The sequence below is a fragment of the Urocitellus parryii genome, chromosome 6 (assembly GCF_045843805.1).
Source record: "Urocitellus parryii isolate mUroPar1 chromosome 6, mUroPar1.hap1, whole genome shotgun sequence".
In the NCBI taxonomy this organism is placed as follows: Eukaryota; Metazoa; Chordata; class Mammalia; order Rodentia; family Sciuridae; genus Urocitellus; species Urocitellus parryii.
Window position 1 is genome coordinate 176,830,152 of NC_135536.1, and position 25,983 is coordinate 176,856,134.

General features: G+C 35.5%; 1 protein-coding gene across 5 annotated transcripts in view; it reads right to left on the minus strand.

Annotated features, from left to right (window-relative positions):
- Window positions 1-25,983, minus strand: part of Ncoa6 (nuclear receptor coactivator 6) — a 98,289-nt gene that overhangs the window by 49,812 nt on the left and 22,494 nt on the right. For all 5 annotated transcript variants that reach the window (XM_026383144.2, XM_026383143.2, XM_026383142.2 and 2 more), the window contains exons 4-7: window positions 20,729-20,834; window positions 15,453-15,734; window positions 12,258-12,413; window positions 1,034-1,156 (exon numbers count right to left, since the gene is read on the minus strand). In XM_026383144.2, coding sequence (XP_026238929.1) covers window positions 1,034-1,156; window positions 12,258-12,413; window positions 15,453-15,687 — 514 coding nt within the window. In that variant the 5' untranslated portion in view covers window positions 15,688-15,734; window positions 20,729-20,834. The remainder of the gene's footprint in view (window positions 1-1,033; window positions 1,157-12,257; window positions 12,414-15,452; window positions 15,735-20,728; window positions 20,835-25,983) is intronic.

Genomic DNA, 25,983 nt, shown 5'->3' on the forward strand with positions numbered 1-25,983 from the left:
TACAATTCAGAACAGCAACTTATAAATTGAGCTCTTCTATCCTGCTGCACTTCTTCAAGGTTACTATGGTGTAGGCAGAGAACAAAATAGTTGGATACAATTTCACACTCTCATTCTGCTTTAACCTCAGCAGCCGAATAAGGATCCTTCAGGTGAAAAAAGCACTGCACTGGGAGTTAGGACATCTGTAATAATAGCCCACTGCTACTTGACCTTGGGAAAATCACTTCCTGTCTTATTTGTTCCATAGCTTCCTAAGCTTTAAATGTCAAAGCCAACTCAATTCTTCTTCTTCTTTTTTTTTTTTTTGGTATTGGGGATTTAACCCAGGGACACTTTACCACTGAACCACATCTTCAGCCCTTTGTATTTTTTAGTTTGAGAGAGTCTCACTAAGTTGCTTAGGCTGGCTTCAAACTTGTGATCTTCCAGTCTCATCCTCCCAAGTCACTCCGACTACCGGTGTGCGCCACCAAACCAGGAAAGAGCCAACTCAACTGCAATATTCTGTGATCCATAGAATATTAGGTTCAATCTCTGAAGAAAAAATTTTAGGTTTACTAGAAAAGGAACCAAAACAATTTATAACACTTTCAAATTCTAAATACATAAAAACACATATTCTATATAAGCACGCAAGAACTCTGATTACAGATTCTCAGCCTCAGTGGTAGTGGAAGTTGGAAAACTACATTCTCCACTATACTATAAACATCCTAAGGGTGGAAAATGTTTTATTCATTTCTATTTTGAATACCCAGTATAGGTCCTGTCATACAACAGGAACTCAATAAATGTTTGCTACACAGCTCAGTATTTACCAGACAGATTTTAAGCAAATGATTACAAAGATCAAATGTTTCATGCTCTGACCCTAGCCTCCTAAGAATGATTCATGTCTCCCTTTCCTAATGCAGCAAACAGAGATGTGGGTGTGTCATGAGCCCCTGCCTATCTGCAGGACTCAAATGATCTTACCTTAGCAAAAAATGGAAAATAGTAAAACATGATTCGATTGAATGGGAGATCTCACCTGGACCACCGGCCATGGGAAATCCTGGTTCCATCCTAACGGAATTTCCAGCTCCCATAGGTCCATTCATTCTCACATCTTGGCTTCGGTTTTGAGCCAAAGCCAGGTTGATAGCACCTTCCCCTGAAAATGACAGTCAGGTTATAAAAAGGAAATCATAATAAGAAGCAAGTATTGTTTAAAGACAGGTACACAAGAACTTTTAGTTTTCTGTGTTTTTGAAGAATTATGGTATGTTTACCACCACAAACAGGGTGTGTCAATACTACATAGGTCTTTCTTCAACCTATTTAAGCAGGTTTACTTACAAGCACAAGGAGATCATAACCAATTCTCACTTGCAAAAAGGGTAAATGGGCAATCATTAATGATGCATAGTGTCAACAGAGAGCTTAGAACTCTGAATAATTATTTTTAGTCAGATCACTGTGTGTGTGTATGTGTGTGTGCATGCGCGTGCGTGCGTGCGCGTAAGACAGAAAATATTCTCATGAACTCTCAAAATCCTAGATTTTCTTTTGGGAATTTAAAATCAGAAGGTAGAAATAAGAGAAAGTTTAATGGTCAAAGAAAATACGATGGTGTAGGGACACTGTAATACTTGTGAGCAAAATACCAATTTCCTTTCAATAACTGCAAACATAAAAAGATTTCCAGCAGAGAAATTCATGCAATGAAGAGTAGATAGCCTGGTACTAACCTATCTCCATAACATCTAATGATAAAATCAGCATTTTCATTTTGGGGGGTAGGGGTGTGGGACAATGCTGATGATTGAATCCAGGGCCTTGTATATGCTAAGCATGTGTTCTACCAATGAGTTACATCCCTAGCCCCTGTATAGATAAACACTAGAAGTGTTCCAATTAAGTAGACCCTAAACTTAGAGGCAACTTATATCTTACTTGGTCCAATGATTAAAAAGGTCTCTGGAAACAAGTTTCAGAATGTTTCTTGCACTTTATCCACAATTTTGACTATGATTACCTTGGAAGACAATACCATCTACAGACATTTAAAATAAGTTAGCCAGTAGCTGAGGAGTTGAAAGTCTGCATTCCCCAAGTCCTTCCATACCCTGGGGTCTTGGTTTATAGTTGGATAATAAGGCAGAAAGCTAATGAGGACACAACAGTTTCTGCTGTCCCACCGATGTAAGTTACCTTTCCATGTGTACTTTTTTTTTTTAAATTGTATTTGGACACAATACCTTTATTTTTATATTGTTACACAGTGCTGAGGATCAAAGGGCCTCACACATGCTAGGCAAGCATTCTACTGCTGAGCCACGATACAGCCCCTCCATTTGTACTTTAATCAGTGAGATTGGCTGGTTATCAGAAACAACATCCTACCACTAGGGGTTACAAGATGCTCTGACTTGACTATACTGTCTACAATAAGAGAAAGAAAATACAGGTCTTAAGGGTTTTCACCAATGAGAAGGGACTATATCAAACTTGCTAAGATAGTCTGAGCAGAGAGCTCTTAAAATGATAAGATCATGTCACTTCTTTACTTCAAACCGATCTACTATTTCCCACTGTTGTAAAAATAAAAGCCAAACATCTTAATAAGATACAAAACTTCAACTTATCTAGCCTAATGCTGTTCAAAAGAAATACTAGCTATACAAGTAATTCAAAAATTTTTAGAAGCCACAGTAAGAAACAGCAGATGAAAATAACTATAGCATTTTATTTAATCTAATATATCCAAGATATTATTATTTCAACATATAATAGTATAAAAATTACTGAAATAGGGCTGTGGTTGTACCTCAGTGGTAGAGGGCTTGCCTCACACACAAGGCCTTGGGTTTGATCCTCAGCAAATATGAATTTTGAACGTATAGCCCATGTCAGTTTGGACAAGCCACATTTTTAGTGCTCAACAGCCACAGATGGCTTGTGCCACATGTTACACAGCCAAATTCAGCCCTCCTCTGCTTCTCTAACCTCAGTTTACACTATTTTCTCCTTCAGTAATAAGGATTCAGACACGGTCAATTTTTAGCTTTATAAAGGCACACAAATCTGTTTCTCACATCAAGGACCCTTGTACACAAATATTATTTCCTCTGCCCAAAACAGTTCTCTGAACTTTTTTATTTTTTAATTTATTCTAATTTTGTTATATATGACAGCAGAATGCATTATAATTCATATTACACATATAGAGAGCAATTTTTCATATCTCTGGTTGTACACAAAGTAGAGTTATACCATTCATGTCTTCATACGTGTACTTAGGGTAATCATGTGCATCTCATTCCACAGTCTTTCCTACATCCATGCCCCTTCCCTTCCCCTCTCACCCCTTTGCTCTATCTAATGTTTGTCTAATCTCCAATGCTCCCCGCCAACCCCATCATGAATCAACATCGTTATATCAGAGAAAACATTTGGCATTTGGTTTTTTGGGATTGGCTAACTTCACTTAGCATTACCTTCTCCAACGCCATCCATTTATCTGCAAATGCCATGATTTTATTCTCTTTAAATGCTGAATAATATTCCATTGTGTATATATATGACATTTTCTTTTTTTAAAAATATTTTTAGTATTTATTTTTTAGTTCTCGGCGGACACAACATCTTTGTTGGTATGTGGTGCTGAGGATCGAACCCGGGCCGCACGCATGCCAGGCGAGCGCGCTACCGCTTGAGCCACATCCCCAGCCCTATGACATTTTTTTTTTTAATTTTTTTTTAATTTTTTTTTTTAAAGAGAGAGAGGGGGACAGAGAGAGAGAGAGAGAGAGAGAGAGAGAGAGAGAGAGAGAATTTTAACGTTTTATTTTTTTCTTAGTTCTCGGCGGACACAACATCTTTGTTGGTATGTGGTGCTGAGGATCGAACCCGGGCCGCACGCATGCTAGGCGAGCGCGCTACCGCTTGAGCCACATCCCCAGCCCCCCTATGACATTTTCTTTATCCATTCATCTACTGAAGGGCATCTAGGTTGCTTCCATAGTTTAGCTATTGTGAATTGTGCTGCTATAAACATTGACGTGGCTGTGTCCCTGTAGCTGTTTTTAAGTCCTTTGGGTATAGACCAAGGAGTGGGATAGCTGGGTCAAATGGTGGTTCCATTCCCAGCTTTCCAGGAATTTCCACACAGCTTTCCATATTGGCTGCACCAATTTACAATCCCCCCAGCAATGTATGAGTGTGCCTTTTTCTCCACATCCTCACCAACACTTGTTGTTTATACTCATAATAGCTGCCATTCTGACTTGAGACAAAATCTTAAGAGTAGTTTTGATTTGCAATTCTCTTAATTCCTAGAGATGTTGAACATTTTTTCATATATTTGTTGACTGATTGTATATCATCTTCTGGAATGTGTCTGTTCAGTTCCTTGGCCCACTTATTGATTATTAGTTTTTTTGATGTTAAGATTTTGAGTCCTTTATATATTCTAGAGATTAGTCCTCTATCTGATGTGTGGTAAAACTTTGCTCCCAAAATGTAGGTCTCTATTCACCCCACTGATTGTTTCTTTTGCTGATAAGAAGCTTTTTAGTTTGAATCCATCCCATTTATTGTTTCTTGATTTTAATTCTTGTGCTATAGGAGTCTTATTAAGGAAGTCGGGGCCTAATCCAACATGATGGAGATTTGGACCTACTTTTTCTTCTATTAGTCGCAGTCTCTGGTTTAATTCCTAGGTCCTTGATGCACTTGGAGCTGAGTTTGTGCATGGTGAGAGACAGGGGATTAATTTCATTTTGTTGCATATGGATTTACAGTTTTCCCAGCACCATTTGTTGAAGAGGCTATCTTTTCTCCAATGTATGTTTTTGGCACCATTGTCTAATATAAGATAAGTGTAATTATGTGGGTTTGTCTCTGGGTCCTCTATTCTGTACCATTGATCTACAAGTCTATTCTGGTGCCAATACCATGCTGTTTTTGTTAATGTTGCTCTGTAGTACAGTTTAAGGTCTGGTATAGTGATGCCACCTGCTTTTCTCTTCTTGCTAAAGATTGCTTTAGCTATTCTGGGTCTCTTATTTTTCAAGATGAATTTCATGACTGCTTTTTCTATTTCTATGAGGAATGCCATTGGGATTTTGGTTAGAACTGCATTAACTCGCATAGTGCTTTTGGTAGTATTGTCATTTTGACAATATTAATTCTGCCTATCTAAGAGCAAGGTAGATCTTTCCATCTTCTAATGTCTTCTTTGATTTCTTTCTTTAGCGGTTTATAGTTTTTGTTGTAGAGGTCTTTTACCTCTTTTGTTGATTCCCAAGTATTTTATTTTATTTTATTTTATTTTTTTAATATTTATTTTTAGTTCTCGGTGGACACAACATCTTTGTTGGTATGTGGTGCTGAGGATCGAACCCGGGCCGCATGCATGCCAGGCGAGCGCGCTACCGCTTGAGCCACATCCCCAGCCCAGTATTTTATTTTTTTAAGACTACTGTAAATGGGGTAGTTTTCCTTGTTTGCTTCTCAGAGGATTTGTCACCAATATACAGAAATGCCTTTGATTTTTGGGTGTTGATTTTATATCCCGCTACTTTGCTGAATTCATTTACTAGTTCTAGAAGTTTTCTGGTGGAATTTTTGGGTCTTCTAGGTATAGAATCATATTGTCAGCAAATAATGCTGTATTTGAGTTCTTCCTTTCCTATCCACATCCCTTTAATTTCTTTCGTCTAATTGCTTTGGCCAGTGTTTCAAGAACTATGCTAAATAGAAGTAGTGAAAGAGGGCATCCCTGTCTTGTTCTAGTTTTTAGAGGGAATGCTTTCAATTTTTCTCCATTTAGAATGATATTGGCCTGGGGCTTAGCATATAGCTTTATAATGTTGAGATATGTTCCTGTTACCCCTAGTTTTTCTAGTGTTTTGAACATGAAAGGGTGCTGTCTTTTGTCAAATGCTTTATCTATATCTTTTGTGATGATCATTCTTATCTTTAAGTCTATTGATGTTGATTTCCATATGTTGAACCAACCTTGCAGCCCTGGGATAAATCCCACTTGATCATAGTGCACTATCTTTTTGATAGGTTTTTGTATTTGATTTGCTGAAATTTTTTTAAATATTTTATTTATTTATTTTTTAATTATCGGCAGACACAAACAACATCTTTGTATGTGGTGCTGAGGATCGAACCCGGGCCGCACGCATGCCAGGCGAGCGCGCTACCGCTGAGCCACATCCCCAACCCGATTTGCTGAAATTTTATTGAGAATTCTCTGAATTCTTCATATAGCCAGTTTTTCAATTTTCATGTGATCTTAAGTGTCACAGGTCCAAAAAGGCCTCCTCTACTTATCTTACTCAAGGTTAGATCATCCATATCAGAACATTTTGTTATTTCTTCAGATATCCCATGAAATTACTAATTTATTTATTTGCTTTCTAGTCAACTTCCCCACTACTATACAACAGTAATATGTCTGCTCTAGTTCTTTAAACCTGTTGTTTCAGTATAATTCCATCATCCACTTTCACTCTCAAAAGTGGCCTAATTTAGCCAGTATGGTGGTACATGCCTGTAATTCCAGCAACTTGGGAGGCTGAGGCAGGAGAATTGCAAGTTTGAGGTGAGCCATAGCAACTCAGCAAGACCCTGGCTCAAAATAAAAAATAAACAGGGTTTGGGATATAGCTCAGTGGTACAGCACTCTTGGGTTAAACCTCTAGTATAAAAAATAAAAACAAAACAAAACAAAAAAGTATCCTAATTTAGATGAATTATATACTCACTTTAATGATATCCTTTATACATAGAACAGTACTGGGTACCTGCTAGATGCTCATTAGCTATTATCATGTTGAGTAATCAGCTTATCACAACCGGGCAAGATGCATAGATACCTTTCCATTTGAAAAATGCATTTGTGGAATTTTATAAAATTTCATGTTGACAATAACAGGTTTTATGTGAAAAACAGAGTTGGGGCAAACTCAAAACCTATAATAATGTTTTGTAACCAAAGTGCTCTTATTAAACAATAATTGGAGAGAGCAAAATCCTCAAAAACAATGGAACGGAAATGCCTGATAAGAGGTGTTGGATAATATAGATACAGTGATTCTCTGAGCCACTAAGACTACCATTAAGGTCGTCATAAAAGGAAGTATAACCTGTCATAAACTAAAAACCATGCAAGGCTGGAGATGCATGTCTGGAGAAGGTATCTGAACATAAATTCTCATTCTTAATTTTCTTAAGTCACATATGAATAAACACAATTTCTACATTATACTGCTATCATCCCCCCATTTGTTAACTGCACATAAATAACTGATGTAAAAGAAACAGACGTAGAAACAACTACTGACTCCCCAAAACTTGCCAATTTGTGGTTCACAAATTATATCCAATGGGCAAATCCAGCTTACTTCCTGTTTATTTAAATGAAGTGTTACTGAAACACAATCAGGTTCATTCATTTACCCATTACCTATGGCTGTGCTTGCTCAACAATGGCAGAGTTGAATACTCGTGACAGAAAGCTTATGGCCTGCAAAATCAAAAATATTTACTCCTGGATCTTTACAGAAAAAATCTGCAGACTCTTGCTTTAGATCACCATGAATTTACAGGAAGAGTCACAAAATGTCCTCAGAAAAAACATATCTCCTCAACACCCTGGCCAATTCTCAAAAAAGGAAGGGAAGAAGGAATATTCTTCAATGGAGAATGGAATGTCAAAGAAACAACTTCTCTCTCCATCCTAGCAGCAGACACCAAGAAAGTATCAACACTTCCCCTTAAAACTCACAAAGTTATCACCCCATTACCAGGTTCATAAAAGCAACTGCTTCTGTCACAACCTTCATACCTGTCTCAATTCCTAGGAGTATAGAAAGAGAAAAAGAGACCACATGGGCAGCCTAAAAGTTAAGAACTCTAGCTGCACGTGGTAGTGCATATTTGTGAAACCAGCAACTTGGGAGGCTTAGGCAGGAGGACTGCAAGACCAGCCTCAGCAATAATGAGACCTTGTCTCAAATTTTTAAAAAAGGAGGGTGGGGTGGGGCAGTGGGGCTAGGAACTTAGCTCAGTGGTATAGTGCCCCTGGGTTCAATCCCCAGTAGTAAAAAACAAAGCAAAAACAAAAAAACCCAAAACTCTTTCTATATTATGATAATTGTTATTATTTATAAATTTCATAATTTCTTAAATATATATTATCTATTTTAATTCCTTTTTAGCACTTATTCTTTAATTTATGGCTAAAATATTAAAAGGGAACTACTTCTTTGTAGGAAGTAGATCTTATTAAGAAAAGAAACTGGAGGCCGGGGTTGTGGCTCAGCGGTAGAGCGCTCGCCTGGCACGTGCAGGGCTCTGGGTTCAATCTTCAGCACCACATAAAAATAAAAAATAAAGGTATTATATCCAACTACAGCTAAAAACCCAAAATATTTAAAAAAAGAAAAAAGAAAAAAAAACAGGCGTTTCAAGATACATAGGTAATGGGCTTTAGGATTTTTGGGGTTTTATTTCATTATTTTTCTCAGTAGTAGGAACTGAACCCAGGGGCACTTTACCACTGAGCTATATCCCAGTCCTTTTTATTTTTTTATTTTGAGGCAAGGTTTCACTAAGCTGCTGAGGCTGGCCTCAAACTTGTGATCCTCTTGCCTCAGCCTCCCAAGTTGCTAGGATAACAGGTATGCACCACCATGAAGGTTTTCTTTTCTTTCTTTTTTAAATTATTTTTTAAGTTGTTGATAGACCTTTATTTTATTTATTTATATGCGATGCTGAGAATCGAACCTAGTGCCTCACACATGCTAATAAGCAAGTGCGTTATCGCTGAGCCACAGCCCCAGCTCTCCATGAAGGTTTTCTAAAAATCACTTATATGTTCCTTAAAATCACTTACATGTTCCTTAAAGAATAAATAGCCTAAATACTGTCATTTTATCCAATCATTATTTGACATTTACTTTATTCAACACTTTATCCTAAAGACTATTGTAAATTGATTTTATTTTTCTGGATCCTTTCAGATAATTCAAAATCATCTTTCATAATAAAATGGTTATTGCTTAATCCACTATTTCCTCATTTATCATATAATGAAATTGATCTCATCTCTCAATTTACAAATAACCATCTCTAAATAATCTTGGTTGGTATTATCCCTCTAGGAGCACAGCATCCTAGACTGTACAAAATATGTCTTTCTCCCACTGACGATGTTTTCAGCTGCTGAGATTTCAATGAGCATTTAGGTTCTAAGTGAACCACAGGGTCAGTGGGGCTTGGCCCACAAGTGAAAGAAAAGACTGGAATCACCGGTTGCCATCTTGTTTGCATCTACACAGGAAGAGAAGAAAGGGTTCTAGCTTATTTGGCTCCCAAAAGAAAAGAAACCTGTGTGCTCTCAACATGTATTTATCACAGTTTTGTCTCCCTTACTAAGATCATAAGCTCCTTTGAGCACACCTGTAATCCTAGCAGCTTGGGAGGCTGAGGCAGGAGGATTTTGAGTTCAAAGCCAGACTCAGCAAATTAGCGAGGCCCTAAGCAACTCAGGGATATCCTGTCTCTAAATAAAATATAAAAAAAGGCTGGGGACGTGACTGAGTGGGTAAGTGCCCCTGGGTTCAATCCCCAGTACCAAAAAAATTTTTTAAAAGAAACAGAACAAGAAAGTGTTAACCAAGATAAAACTAGAGGAGAAAGGTAGAGGTCAGACCATGTAAGGTTTGAGATCATGGTAAAGAGTTTGGTCTTCCCAATGGTACAGAATAGAGGACACAGAGACAAATCCACAAAATTAAAACTACCTTATATTAGACAAAGGTGCTAAAAGCATGCAATGGAGAAAGGATAGCATCTTCAACAAATGGTGCTGGGAGAACTGGAAATCCATACGCAAAAAAAATGAAATTGAATCCCTTTCTCTCACCATGCACAAACGTCAACTCAAAATGGATCAAGGAGCTAGGAATCAAATCAGAGACTCTGTGTCTAATAGAAGATAAAGTTGGCCCTAATCTTCATCACGTGGGGGCAGGCCCCAAATTCCTTAATAAGACACCTATAGCACAGGAGTTAAAACCAAGAATCAACAAATGGGATGAATTCAAACTAAAAAGTTTTTTTTCTCAGCAAGAGAAATAATTTGGGGGCTGGGGATATGGCTCAAGCGGCAGTGCGCTCGCCTGGCGTTGAGTGCGGCCCGGGGTTCGATCCTCAGCACCACATACAAACAAAGATGTTGTGTCCGCCAAAAACTGAAAAATAAATATTAAAAATTCTCTCTCTCTCTCTCTCTCTCCCCCCTCCCTCTCTCTTTAAAAAAAAAAAAAGAAATAATGTGTGAGGTGAATAGGGAGTCTACATCCTGGGAACAAATTTTTACCCCTCAAACATCAGATAGAGCTCTAATCTCTAGAATATACAAAGAACTCAAAAAGTTAAACAAACAAAAAAACAAATAACCCAATCAACAAATGGGCCAAGGACCTGAACAGACATTTCTCAGAAGAGGATACACAATCAATCAACAAATACATGAAAAAATGCTCACCATCTCTAACAATCAGAGAAATACAAATTAAAATTACTCTAAGATACCATCTCACTCCAATAAGAATGGCAGCCATTATGAAGTCAAACAACAATAAGTGCTGGCGAGGATTCGGGGGGGAAAAAGGTACACTCATACATTGCTGGTGGGACTGCAAATTGGTGCAGCCAATTTTTGGAAAGCAGTATGGAGATTCCTTGGAAAGCTGGGAATGGAACCATCATTTGACCCAGCTATTCCCCTTCTCGGACTATACCCAAAAGACCTAAAAAGAGCATACTACAGGGACACAGCCACATCAATGTTTATAGCAGCACAATTCACAATAGCTAGACTGTGGAACTAACCTAGATGCCCTTCAATAGATGAATGGATTAAAAAATGTGGCATTTATACACAATGGAATATTACTCAGCACTAAAAAATAACAAGATCATAGCATATGCAGGGAAATGAATGGCATTAGAGCAGATTATGCTAAGTGAAGTTAGCCAATCCCTAAAAAACAAATGCCGAATGTCTTCTCTGATATAAGGGGGGTGACTCAAAATGGGATAGGGAGGAAGAGCATGAGAAAATTACCACTAAATAGGGAAGAGAGATGGGAGGGAAAAGGAAGGAGAAGGGGAATTGCACGGAAGATGGAAGGAGACCCTCATCGTTATACAGAATACATGTATGATGTTGTGAGGAGAAAAAGAAAAAAAAGTGTGGCACATTAGATTGGATAGAGAAAAGGGAGGGGAGGGGAGGGGAAGGGGGGATAGGAAGGGCAGCAGAATAAAATAGACATTATGATTGCTGTATGTATATAGGTGACTCTATGATCAGTGTGATCTGCAATCTGTACAATCAGAAAAATGAGAAATTATACCCCATTTGATTCAAATGTATGAATTGTCAAGATCATTGTAATGTCATGTGTAGCTAATAATAATAAAAAAAAAGTTTGGTCTTCATTCTTTGAACAACAGCAAGCAATAGTGGGATTTCAAGCTGGGTGAATAAGCAGGTGTTTGTGTTGAGCATATTTTTATTTTGAAAAGGGTTATTCCGGTAAAAATATCTGGAAAATGGACATTGCTACAAAAGGACTGTTTAGGACCTCCAAATCTGTTAGATGAATAAAGAAAGCATTAAAGTTTTGGCAGAAGGAAGCAAATAAAAATAGATATTCTTTAAAAGACAAATGAGTTCCTAGTTAGGGTACTAGTAATACCAAAAGCTGAATGCCAGACATGGTAGTAATTGCCTATAATACCAGTGATAGGGAGGCTAAAGCAAGAGGATTGCAAGTTCAAAGCCAGCCTCACCAATTTAGCAAGACCCTAAGCAACTTAGTGAAACCCTATGTCAAAATACAAAATTTAAAATAGGGTTGGGGATGTAGCGCAACGGTAAAGTACCCCTGGGTTCAATCTTCAAAGCAGAAAAACAAACAAAGACCCCAAAGCAAAAACAAAAAACCCAGTCTGAGACTGATGGCCAAAATTAAACAAATGGAAGTCTGAGGCCACAGATGCTGAAGAACATTGGGTCCAAGAAATAACCTTGGTGTCTCTTTATACTAAGGTGCTGCCATGAGATGCTACTTGGCATTCTAAAACATAAGAGCAGGGGAATAGACAAAGCAGTACTAGAAATCATGCTATATTCTACTGTTGTTATGTTTTGGTCCAGATGGGCACATGACAAAGTAAGAGACCTTCAATCTGAACGGAGAGAATCCCCAGATCCCGAAGCTGCTGGTTGTTGCTCTGTGCCAGGATCCGTAGTCGCTCCGCTGCTTCCCGGGGGATGTTGAATGTCACACGCACACTGTTCCAGGGTTCCACCTTCTGTACCTTTAGCTTGCTGGATTCTTTATCATAAAGAAAAAAAATAATAATATTAGTGATTTTTCAGGCAATAGAAGATGTGGAACTAAAAAGCAAGCAAACAAGCAAAAAGAAAGAAAGAAAGAAAAAAAGAAAAGAAAAAGGCAGGGTACCAGCTTGGAACATCTGAGATTAAATCATCTAATGCTTTGGCATTAAGTGGACTTCAACTCTAATTCCAACTTTGCCATTTGGCACCTAGGTGACCAGTAACAAGCTATTTAACCTTTCTGAAATGTAATTTTCTCTTTTCTAAATCTAGGAAAAAAACTAATTCATATGATTGTATCACATGAGGTAATAAATACAAAAAAACCAGTACAATACCTGACATACTATAAGTACTGAATAAATAGAAAGGAATAAGATGAAGTAAAAAACATAGGAGAGGAGAGAGAGATAAGTTTAAAATAATCAAGTAATGTCTACTTCTGGACTCACCCTAACGCATATGAACTTAAAACCTGAGAACATGGAAGCCTCAAATTTCAAGTTAAATTTTCTAAAAATATTGGGTGCCACACATGCTAACAACAGAATATTAAGGAATCTGCAACTATAATCTACTAAATTTATATAAAGAAATACACTAAAAAGGAAAAAGAGTAGATTTAACATTTTTGAAAATGTTAAGCAATTTTATCTCTCCAAATTAAATACTGAAATTTTAATATAAAACTTAAAATATTCATTGAGCACCTACATGCAAGGTATTCATAGATGCCAAACAAAGAATTCTTCCAATGTCCTATAAATGCTTTAATTTAAGGAGAGCTTGAGTCTTGATTCTTTATGTCTTTGATGTTTTAATTTTTTTTGTACTTAAAACTAAAGAGTAGAGTTTCTATACTGAAGCACACAAAATTGAGTGGGGGAAAAAAGCAACACAAATTTGACAACTAAGCTTCAATTAAGATAGAAAAGCATTACATTTCAGAATAATAGTATTTCTAAAAAGTCAATGTAAACTTCAGGACATATTCTCAAAAGAAGATACAAAAACTGACTACTGGGAAAACTAGGGTTATCTACATGCAAAACAGTGAAGTTGTATCTACAGTGTATGTAAAAATAAACTCAAAAAGGAAAAAAGACCTAAATCCCTTAGAAGAAAATATACATGGCAACAGCTTCACAATACTAGATTGTAGTGATTTTTTGGATATGACACTAAAGGCAAAAGAAAAAAGAAAAAAAAGAGAAAAAATTGAACATCACAAAAATTTTGAGTATTAAATGAGTAAAAAGGCAATAACAGATGGGAAGAATTATAAATCATATAATAAAAGACCAGAGTCCAGAATACACAGAAAAAGCCTAAAACTCAACAACAACAAAAACCCAATACAAATAAGCAAAGAAAAAAAAAGATGAGGGGCCTGGGATTGTAGCTCGGTAGTCAAGTGCTTGCCTCACAAGTGGAAGGCACTGGGTTCAATCCTCAGCACCACATAAAACTAAAATAAAACTATTGTGACCATCTACAATAAAAAAAATTTTTTTTAAAGTGGAGGGCTTAAGGATTTGAATAGACATTTCTCCAAAGAAAACATACAAATGGTATACTGAGTATACTGCCCAAAGAACTGAATGAAAGCAGGGTCTTGAAAAGACATATTACACCCATGTTCACTGCAGCATTATTCACAATAACTAAAACCCAATAATAATGCCTAATTTGCTGAGGATGGCCTTGAACTTGTGATCCTCCTGCCTCAGCCTCTGGAGCTGCTGGAGTCACAGGTGTGCACCACCACACCTGGCCTTAAAATATTTTTTAAACCAAGAATATAATCTGGCAGAACTGTTAATTTAGATTTGATAATAACTGATTGAGCAATTTATAAACAACCAAAAATGGTAATTAAGAGCAATGAACAATTTTAGGTCTAGGTAGGCCCTTATAATATCATATAGTATGACTATGATTATGCTTATAATGATGGTAATAAAGGCAATTTCAATACATGAAATTCTCCTATATGTGCTAAGTAATCCTTAACTATCAAGAGCCTTGTAGAAGACAGTAAAGAAGCCCTGGAAAAAAATAGGGCTTTCCTCCAAACATCAAATCTCAAAGAAAAACACCCCAAACCTGAAAAATCTAATTAGCACATGACCAAATTAAGATTTGTGAGAAAAGGCTTTCCACTCTGGTGAGATTAGATAATGGTGCTAACTAGAAAAGATGGTAAACATATAAACAAAGTTTCAAAAACACAATGCCCACTAGACCCAGACAAGTTATCAAAATGTGTGAAGAGGCCAGATGGAAACTGTGGAGAGGCAAAGTGCCCTTGGCAGTAGCTGCTACTTGACACCATCTGGGAAATGGGAAGACCTCAATGTTACCGACCTTCTCATTTTTAATGATAAATTGGGTTCCAATGTAATGTATCTCAATTTCTAAAGCACTGATGATAAACTCAAACACTAAAAACAAAATTAAAAAAACAAAGCAAACAAACAAACAAACAAAAAACTAAAGTGGGCTATACAACATATGTCTGAAGGCTGGATCCAACAGGCTGTCAGTGATCTCTAATCTAAAATATAAGTATGATTTGGGGTAAAATTGGGAGTTCATAACCCACTTCAATCTAATGTATGAAATATGATATGTCAAGAGCTTTGTAATGTTGTGAACAACCACTAAAAATTAAAAAAAGAAAAAAAAACAAAAAACAAAAAAAATAAAATATAAGTATGTTTTAAGTACTTAAAGTAGATTCAGAGAATACTGGATTTTTTTAAGCTTTAAAGGACCTTAAAGATCCAGTTTAAACATGTCAACTTATAGGTAAAGAAAGAGATCAAAGCATTAAAAACAATAAATAAATTTGGGTCTTGAAAGTCAGTGCTATCACTAAAAGAAACACAACAGCATTTCTGCTTTTAAAAACTCCTAAATTCCTAATTTTGTTCTTAAAATTAGCCTTTCAACTTAGTTTAGCAAAACTTTCTTTGTAAAACTCAAAACACCATGGAAGGGAAAGAAGGAAACAATCATTAAAACAAATTACCCATGTGTAACAAATTGGGCACATTCTTCAATATTGCATCTAATTTCCATTGGAAATCTTTATCATCTATATTTCCTTTGAAGGCCATAAAAATTGTGGAATCCTCCAAAATACTGTCACTTTTTGTGTCATCATCTTCTAGTCCAGAGTCAAACTCCATCTCTGAGTCTTCCACTGTTGATGAACACAAGGAAGTATAGATGTCTTCTAAGTTAGGAAGGTCGTCCAAAACCATGGTGAATATTATTCTTGAAGTATATGCCAAGTAGACAATAAGAAAACCTTGGAAAAAGGGAAAGGATAAGAAGAGTATTACATAGCATAATTATATATTCTAGAATGTACAATTCATAGTTTAGTGAAAACTGTAATTTATTTGATAAATAAGGACAGTATTATAGTATAATAAAATTAAGAAATTAAAGAAAAGCTTAAACTATTTAATTAAGATATCCTAAAATTATTCATTATTTTTCTTTTTTTTTCCCCCAGTATTGGGAATTGAACCCAGGGGGTTCTACTCTACATTTCCAGTGCTTTTTATTTTTAATTGAGACAGGGTCTTACTAAGTTGCCCAGACTAGTCTTGATCATCCTGCTTCAGCCTCCCAAGTAAATAGGATTATAGGTGTGTGCACCACACCTGGCTAAAACAATTCGTTCTTTGAAGTAACAGAAATAAAAAAATAAACAAGTTTTTAAACTTCCCTTTTATAATGCTGCATTGCTACCTTTTTGTAAACCTGGAACATTAGGAGGAGTGTACAAAGGATTAAATAGAAACTTTCTGAGAATCAATTTTTATAAGCCTTTGGTTGACCACATAGAACAAGTGGCCCCCAAAGACTCCCGTTGCTCCTATGCCAAAGAACAGCCTTAGAGGAGCCAAGGTTTCTTTCTAAAGCCCTCTTCTTTCTCCAACCTGCAAAGTACAACTAGACCCAACTGAAAGCATATGGGTGATTACTGAAACTCCTGAATTCTTTTACAAAGACTGTTTTTTAAAGTACCAAGTGCTAATAGACTGCACCACTGGAGTTCCTAAAAAAATTGTTTTAAACAACTCTTAAAGGGTTATTAATAGTGATTTGGCTGAAAGTAATAATTCAGAAACAACAAAATAAATCTTTAAATGCTTTTATTAAAGGAGCACAAGTGGTTAGTACATGTTTATAGAAGCAACGAATTATGTCCTGGACAGACCTAATTACCTTTTAACTTTTAGATTTAAAGAAGTTACATTTTTTGCTATTTTCAGTTTTGTTGCTGACCAGTATGCATATTAAAAATCACATATGGCAATTTCCTCTATTAGCTTTGGGATTGAAGATCCCATTTTTAACCAAAGTGAATGAATAAATATTAATCATCAGCATTTGCGTTATGCAAGAAGAGCATGGGTATATAAGAATCTCACACCAATTTTCTAGTTAAAAAATTCCTTATTAAAATATAACTTTTAAATAAAGTAAATAAGAAAAAAGAACTGAAAATACCCTAAAATGTAAACAGTGATTGTATTAAATTGGTAGGATCACAGATAAATTTCCTATTTCCCAAGTATGCTGAAAGTCACTAAGAAATGCAAATTGAGGTGGTGTATGCCTATAGATATCTGTAATCTCAACTACTTAGTAGGCTGAGGCAGGAGGATTGAAAGCTTGATGCCAGCCTGAGTAACTTAGTGAGATGAGGTGTCAAAAAAAAAAAAATTAAAGGGGTAGGGTTATAGCTCAGTGGTAGAGTGCTCAAGGTTTAATTTCTAGTCCTGCCAAAAAAAAAAAAAAAAAGCAAAATGTTTAAAAATTAAACTTAGAACAATTTTTTGAAAATAAATAAATAAATAAGGACTGGGGGGCTGGGCATATAACTCAGTGGCAAAGTGCTTGCCCAGCTTGCATGAGGCCCTGGGTTCAATCCCTAGCACCCACATAAAAGCGGGAGGGGACTGGTGAAGTAGCTTAGTAGCAGGGCATCCAGCATTTAACCCCAGTACCACCAAAAAACCAAAATAATAACAATAACAAAAGAAAACCTTGAAGTCAATAGCACATACCTATACTCCCAGCTACTGGGGAAGCTGAGGGAGGAGAATGTAAAGTCAAGGCCAATCTAGGCAACTTAGCAAGACCCTGTATCAAAATAAAAAATAAAAAGGGCTGGGAATATAGCTCAGTGGTAGAGCACTCATGAATTTGATGCCCATTACTGAAAATAAAAAAGAAAGAAATGTCAAACTATGTTGTTATTTGTATACTACATGTATTAAAGAGGATAAAGTATTTAAAAAACCTTGCTTAACTCTTTTTTATTAAACAGTGATTAAACTTCAAAAGCAAAAGCTTTTTAAAAACCAACCTAGGGGCTGTAGCTGTAGCTCAGTGGTAAAGCATCTGCCTTACATATGTGGGGCACTGGGTTCCATCCTCAGCACCACATAAAAATAAATAAAGATATTGTGTATCCATCTACAACTAAAAAAAAATATTAAAAAAAAAAAGCCAACCTAAGAGCAGCTAGGGTTATAGCTCAGTGGTAGAGCACTTGCCCAGCATGTGTGAAGCACTGGGTTCAATTCTCAGCACCACATATATATAAATAAAATAAAGGTCCATCGACAACTTAAAATAAACGAAACAAAAACCTAAGCAATATTTGGGGAAAAACTTTTCTGTTGTTTAAGCAAATAGGCAAAAAATACTTGTACATTTGAGCAAAGCACCTTATAATCTAGTAATTATATCCTTTTCTTGTATTGTTACTGTCAGAACAGAACAGTGTGGTGCGGTTAAGAAACAACAGCATTCAGAAAATACCTATATAAAAAACTACCACTCTTTATTTAACTGCACTTTACAAATTCTAACAAACTTTAGATTAAAGGTAAATAAATGAAAGCTAATGAAGGAAGATTTTTTTTGAGAGAGAGAGAAAAATTTTTAATATTTCTTTTATTTTTTTTTAGTTTTTGGCGGACACAACATCTTTGTTTGTATGTGGTGCTGAGGATCGAACTTGGGCGGCACACATGCCAAGCAAGCGCGCTACCACTTGAGCCACATCCCCAGCCCCGCTAATGAAGATTTTTTAGGGCTTAAAAACTATGGCTTGGCAGTAAAAAGACTAATGGCTGAAACTGTCTAAAAAGTTAGTTTCTTAGCAGTTGTTCCAAAGTTGGAATTGCCAAGAAAATAACTAAAAATTTAAGAAAATTTTCCAAAAGAATCTTTAGCTGGAAAGAGGGAGACCAATTAAAAAATCTGACTTTGATAGTCATCTAATGAGGCTGCTGATTGTTCCATGAAGGCTGTGTATCCCAACTTGGAAAACCCTTGACTGGCAGACACAGATACAACAATTCAGGAATAACCAGTTCAACAACACCAAAACAGTATACAGGTAATTATAAAAATAAGAAAACTGAAACAATCCATGAAAAAACTGTTGACTTCTCCTTCAATTTTTAAGGAAACTTCTAGAAAATGTGGTCACTGAGATAATATCCACTTAAAATCTGACCCTCGATGAAGGATTTACTATCAAAATAACTGAACAACTTTTCAGTGAAATGTAATTCAGTTAACTGCTCTTGGAAAGAGAAAACAAACTGTAGGTGACTGCTTCATGAGAATCATTTGCTCACTTATGACATCTGTCACAAGAAGGCATATGTTATTGTCTGGGTTTGCTAAGAATGACTACCAGCTTTCATCCACATAATAAATTTTCAGATTACCTAATAATTTCACTTTTTACTCAGGCTCTTTTAATCTTTCATAAAGAATTTAAGAACAAATGTGATATTTAGGAAAAATTTAAAAGGCAATCATAATATTTATTTTAACTTAGCAGTAAAAACAATTTTAGAGTTACCTAATAGCTCCAGTTGATGAAGGAATCACCAGGGAATCAATTATGTTTATACAAGAATGGATCATGAATAAGGATAACACATTACATGAAAAACTGAAAGAGAACTAAACATTCACACGCTGCTGGCAAAGGGAAAACTCTAACTCCACAATGTAAAGACATGACTGTTACCATCTGAATGCAATGATCAACCTTAGCATGTCTTACAGAGAAACAACAAAAAATTATGAACAGTATTAAGTGCACTGAATTATCTACAAAATATTCTTGCCAAAAGTGTTTAATCTTAATCTAACAAGTCTTTAATAGGAGATAAAGAAGGAACTTAAAAAGCACCATGAGGGAATAATCAGATAAATCGAGAGTATAGGATTTCTACAGGACATTTGATTTAGTCTCTTATAGGAAAAAGTGGATAACAACTCTTCTAAATTAAGAGACTTAAGAGACTTATTAAATGAATAAATGGTCATTTGTCAAGTCTCCGCAAGCATTTCTGAAGAATCTCCCATGTCAGTTAAACCGATTATGACATAGCATCCAGATGAAGACTCGAAGAATTTATTATGAATTATAAGTTTGAAGATAAAAATGGTCTAATTTCTGCTGGGCTTCAGCTTAACTCCAATCTAAACAGCATTAAAACATAGGTTGTATTTAGTCTGCAACTTTCCACGTACATATATTTATTTTCTTTTTTTTTTTTTTTTTTGAAACAGGGGTCTCACTGTTTTCTAGGCTGGTCTTGAACTCCTGGGTTAAACTGATCCTCCCAGCTCAGTCTCCCAAATGAGAATTAAAAATATATCCTATTTTTTTTAAACAGTGCTTTTATTTTTTTAAAAAATATTTATTATTTAGTTTTCGGCGGACACAACATCTTTGTTGGTATGTGGTGCTGAGGATTGAACCCGGGCCGCACGCATGCCAGGTGAGCGCGCTACTGCCTGAGCCACATCCCCAGCCCCAATATATCCTATTTTTAATCAGAGATATTTGTTTGAAATCTATTATAGTTTTAATCAAGATAGATTTTAATCATCAGTTATTATTTACTGTGAAATCCAAGGTGATTCTTTATAAAAGGGTGAGAAACTACATTAAAAAAGTTTCTTGTAGATACGCTACTTAAAAACAGAAGAATGAAGGCTGGGGATATGGCTCAGTGGTAGAATGCTTGCCTAGTATGCTGTAGGTTCTGGGTTTAATCCCCAGACCAGAAAAAATAATTAAAAAATAAATACAAACAGAAGAATGGCATTTGCATTTTATTCAGTGGTTCTAAAAATTAAAAAATGCATTTTAGACAGTTTCTCTAAAAAGAAAGGCAATACCTGAAAAAACAAAAGAATAAACATTACTTTGGGCCTTTTATCTACTATCCTATATAACATTTTACTCACCAAAATGTCTTTCTCAATTTTTATCATTTATTCAGGTCATCTTCTAAGTCCGAACAAGTTGGCATTTTTAGGGCTTATATTTCAAGATAACAGCCAAATCAGAATTCTAAAAAAAAAAAGAGAGAGAGAGAGAGAGGAAGAAAGAGAAAGAAAAGAAAAATAAAATAACAGTATTTTGGCATCTTTAGAGTATGGTACAATAATTTTCATTGAGTCTCCAATAAATATCTTTTTCTGAGATCTTAAAACACTCATCAGTAAGCATTCAGAATGTGAAAGAAAAACTCAGAAATTTAATACCGGTTTCATTTAAGAATCAAGAGGCCTTAGAGCCCACCCTGTATCTTCTTTCCTAAATCTGTCAAATTAAAATGAATTAATACCATACCACATTGTTTGCAGATACTGGGAGCCAAAACCAAAACAGTTATATATACACTAGATAAAAAAACCCATATTTTTGAACAAAACTTCAAAGTTAGTTTTTAAATTTCATGAATACAGATGTAATTTTTTCCCCATGTATATCCATAATATTTAAACATTGTATTTTTCATTAAATCTTCAGTTTAAGTTGTAAAGTATTCTTTGTAGTAGCATAGAAATTCTGCACAGAAAATGTATTATTTTGGGGGCTGGGGTTGTGGCTCAGTGGTAGAGCGTTTGCCCAAGCACATGCGACGGCCTGGGTTCGATTCTCAGCACCACATATAAAAAAATAAAGCTATTGTGCCCAACTACAACTAAGAAATATTTTTAAAAATGTATTATTTTGGCACACTTCAGAAAAAAATTATCTATTTTAATAAGATAGCATCAGTCTATAACATCTTTAATTTGGGTGTTATGATTTTACATTACTGCATGTACTTTCTTTTTTCTTTTTTAAATTTTATTTATTTATTTAGTTGTAAATAAACAAATACCTTTATTTTATTTATCTATTTTTATGTGGTGCCAAGGATAGAACCCAGTGCCTCACAAGTACCAGGCAAGTGCTCTATCACTAAGTTACAACCCCAGCCCAAGCACTGGCTTTAAAATCTTCAAATTCTAGATGGATATATGTACTAGTAGTTAATAATTAATAATTAGAGAAAAAATCCTGTAATAATTTTTTAGTTCAAGAAAAAGGAATTTTAAAAGTAAGACCATAAAGAAAATCTTAACCTAAAAACCAACAATAGGACAATCAAATACTCTGATGATAATGCACTGAAATTATAAATTCAAAGTAAAATCAAGAAATAAAGGTCTTTTCCATTGTAAAACAACAGCAAAACTTTGGACTGAGGTTTTAAAAATTACAAATCAGAACTGCCAATTTCTAGAAAACCATAAGGAAATACTACACATAGAAACCTAAGAATATAGCCAGTTCAGTGAAGAAAATTCACAGCCATAAAACACCTTTACTGGCGGGCTGTAACTCAGTGATAGAGCATTTGCCTAGCATGTGTGAGGCACTGGGTTCAATCCCCTGCATCACATAAAAATAAATAAATAAAATAAAGGCATTTGTCCATCTACAACTAAAAACATTTTTTTAAAAAATACCTTTATTGGAGAACAAAAAGAAGGAAAATAAGTGACTTAAATACCTGACTCAAAGTTATTAAAAAAGCAATAAAGTGAACTGAAAGAAAGCATAGACAAATTTATTAAGTCATATGATCTGCTCAGATTGAGTCAGGAAGATATACCCAACTTAAACAGACCAATATCAAGTGAGGAAATAGAAGCCATCAAAAGATTACCAACCAAGAAGAGCCCAGGACCGGATGGATACACAGCCAAATTCTACAAGACCTTTAAAGAAGAACTAATACCAATACTCTTCAATTTATTTCAGGAAACAGAAAAAGAGGAAGCACTTCCAAATTCATTCTATGAGGCCAATATCACCCTGATTGCAAAACCAGACAAAGATACTTCAAAGAAAGAAAACTTCAGACCAATATCTCTAATGAACATAGATGCAAAAATTTTCAATAAATTAATTCTGGCAAATCGAATACAAAAATATATCAAAAAGATTGTACACTATGATCAAGTGGGATTCATCCCAGGGATGCAAGGTTGGTTCAACATATTGAAATCAATAAATGTAATTCATCACATCAATAGACTTAAAGAATCATATGATCATCTCAATAGATGCAGAAAAAGCATTTGACAAAATATAGCATCCCTTTATGTTCAAAACACTAGAAAAACTAGGGATAACAGGAACATATCTCAACATCGTAAAGGCTATCTATGCTAAGCCTCAGGCCAACATCATTCTAAATGGAGAAATATTGAAGGCATTCCCTCTAAAATCTGGAACAAGACAGGGATGCCCTCTTTCACCTGTTCAATAGAGTTCTTGAAACACTGGCCAGAGCAATTTGACAGATGAAATAAATTAAAGGGATTCGTATAGGAAAAGAAGAACTTAAATTAGCTCTATTTGCTGACGATATGATTCTATACCTACAAGACCCAAAAAACTCCACCAGAAAACTCACAGAACTAGTAAGTGAATTCAGCAAAGTAGCAGGATATAAAATCAACACCCGGGCTGGGGATGTGGCTCAAGCGGTAGCGCGCTCGCCTGGTATGCGTGCGACCCGGGTTCGATCCTCAGCACCACATACCAACAAAGATGTTGTGTCCGCCGAGAACTAAAAAATAAATATTAAAAAAAAATTCTTTCTCTCTCTCTCTCTCTCCTCTCTCACTCTCTCTTTAAAAAAAAAAAATCAACACCCATAAATCAAAGGCATTTCTTATATCAGTGACAAATCCTCTAAGAAGGAAATGAGGAAAACTACCCCATTCACAATATCCTCAAAAAAAAAAAAATAAGATACTTGGGAATCAACTTAATAAAAGAGTTGAAAGATCTATACAATGAAACTATAGAACCCTAAAGAAAGAAATCAAAGAAGACCTTAGAAGATGGAAAGATCTATCTTGTTCTTGGATAGGCAGAATTAATATTATCAAAATGACCATACTACCAAAAGCACTATACAGATTTAATGTAATTCCAATCAAAATCCCAATGGCATTCCTCATAGAAATAGAAAAAGCAGTCATGAAATAAGAGACCCAGAATAGCTAAAGCAATCCTAGGCAGGAAGAGTGAAGCAGGTGGTATCGCTATACCAGACCTTAAACTATACTACAGAGCAATAGTAACAAAAAGAGCATGATACTGGCACCAAAACAGGCTGGTAGACCAATGGTACAGAATAGAGGACTTAGAGACTAACCCACAATATTACAATTATCTTATATTAGACAAAGGTGTCAAAAACATGCACTGGAGAAAAGATAGCATCTTCAACAAATGGTGCTGAGAAAACAGGAAATCCATATGCAACAAAATGAAATTAAACCCCTATCTCTCACCATGCACAAAACTTAACTCAAAATGGATCAAGGACCCAGGTATTAAACCAGAGACTCTGCATCTAATAGAAGAAAAAGTAGGCCCTAATCTTCAACATGTGGGATTAGGCCCCAACTTCCTTAATAAGACTCCTATAGCGTAAGAATTAAAACCAAGAATCAATAAATGGAAAAAAAAAGAATCAACAAATGGGATGGAATCAAACTAAAAAGTTTATTCTCAGCAAAAGAAACAATCTGTGATGTGAACAGAGAGCCTACATCCCGGGAGCAAATTTTTACCCCTCACACATCAGATAGAGCACTAATCTCTAGGGTTTATAAAGAAGTCAAAAAGCTAAACACCAGGGCTGGGGATGTGGCTCAAGCGGTAGCTCGCTAGCCTGGCATGCGTGCGGCCCGGGTTCGATCCCCAGCACCACATACCAACAAAGATGTTGTGTCCGCCAAGAACTAAAAAATAAATATTAAAAATCCTCTCTCTCTCTCTCTCTCTCTCTCTCCTCTCTCTCTCCTCTCTCACTCTCTCTTTAAAAAAAAAAAAAGAAAAAAAAAAAAAAGCTAAACACCAAAAAAATAAATAACCCAATCAACAAATGGGCCAAGGACCTGAACAGACACTTTTCAAGAAGAGGATATACAATCAATCAACAAATATATGAAAAAATGCTCATCATCTCTAGCAATCAGAGAAATGCAAAAACTACTCTAAGATATCATCTCACTCCAGTCAGAATGGTAGCTATTATGAAGACAAACAACAACAAGTGTTGGCAAGGATATGGGGAAAAAGGTACACTCATACATTGCTGGTGGGACTGCAAACTGGTACAACCAATTTGGAAAGCAGTATGGAGATTCCTTGGAAATCTGGGAATGGAACCACCATTTGACCCCAGCTATTCCTCTCCTCGGACTATACCCAAAGGACTTAAAAACAGCATACTTCAGGGACACAGCCACATCAATGTTTACAGCAGCACAGTTCACAACAGCTAAACTATGGAACCAACCTAGATATCCTTCAGTGGATGAATGGATAAAAAAAAAAAAAGTATATGTATCACACACATACACACACAATGGCATATATACACAATAGAATTTTACTCAGCATTAAAAAAGAACAAAATCATGGCATTTGCAGGTAAATGGATGGCATTGGAGAAGATAATGCTAAGTGAAGTTAGACAATCTCAAAAAAAATGCAGAAATGTTTTCTATGATATAAGGAGGTTGACTCATAGTGGGGTAGGGAGGGAGAGCATGGGAGGATTCAATGAATTGGGGTAGGAGGGAAAGGGAGGGGGCAGGGGATTAGCAAGGATGGTGGAATGTGATGGACATCATTATGTAAAGTACATGTATGAAGGCTTGAATTGGGTATCAACATACTTTACATACAAAACAAAGATATGAAAAATTGTGATATATATGTGTATTAAGAATTGTAATGCAAAAAAACCAAAATACATGTATAAAGGCATAAATTGGCGTGAACATACTTTATATACAGAGATATGAAAAACTGTACTCTATATGTGTAATAAGAATTGTAATGCATTCCACTGCTGTCGTGTATTAAAAAAAAATAAAATCAATAAAAGAAAAAAAAAGACCTTTATTGGGAACAAAAAGAAGGAAAATAAATGACTTAAATAACTGATTCAAAGTTATAAAAAAAAGCAATAAAGTGAAATGAAAGAAAACAAAATTTAAAAAATCAATATAGATAAAATAGAAATCAATCACTGGGAGAAAAAGTAAAAAAAAAGTTAAACATCTAGTTAACTTAATTAAGTAAAAAGGGAGAAAATTCAAATATGTAAAATGGCAAGAAACAGAAACAGAGGAAA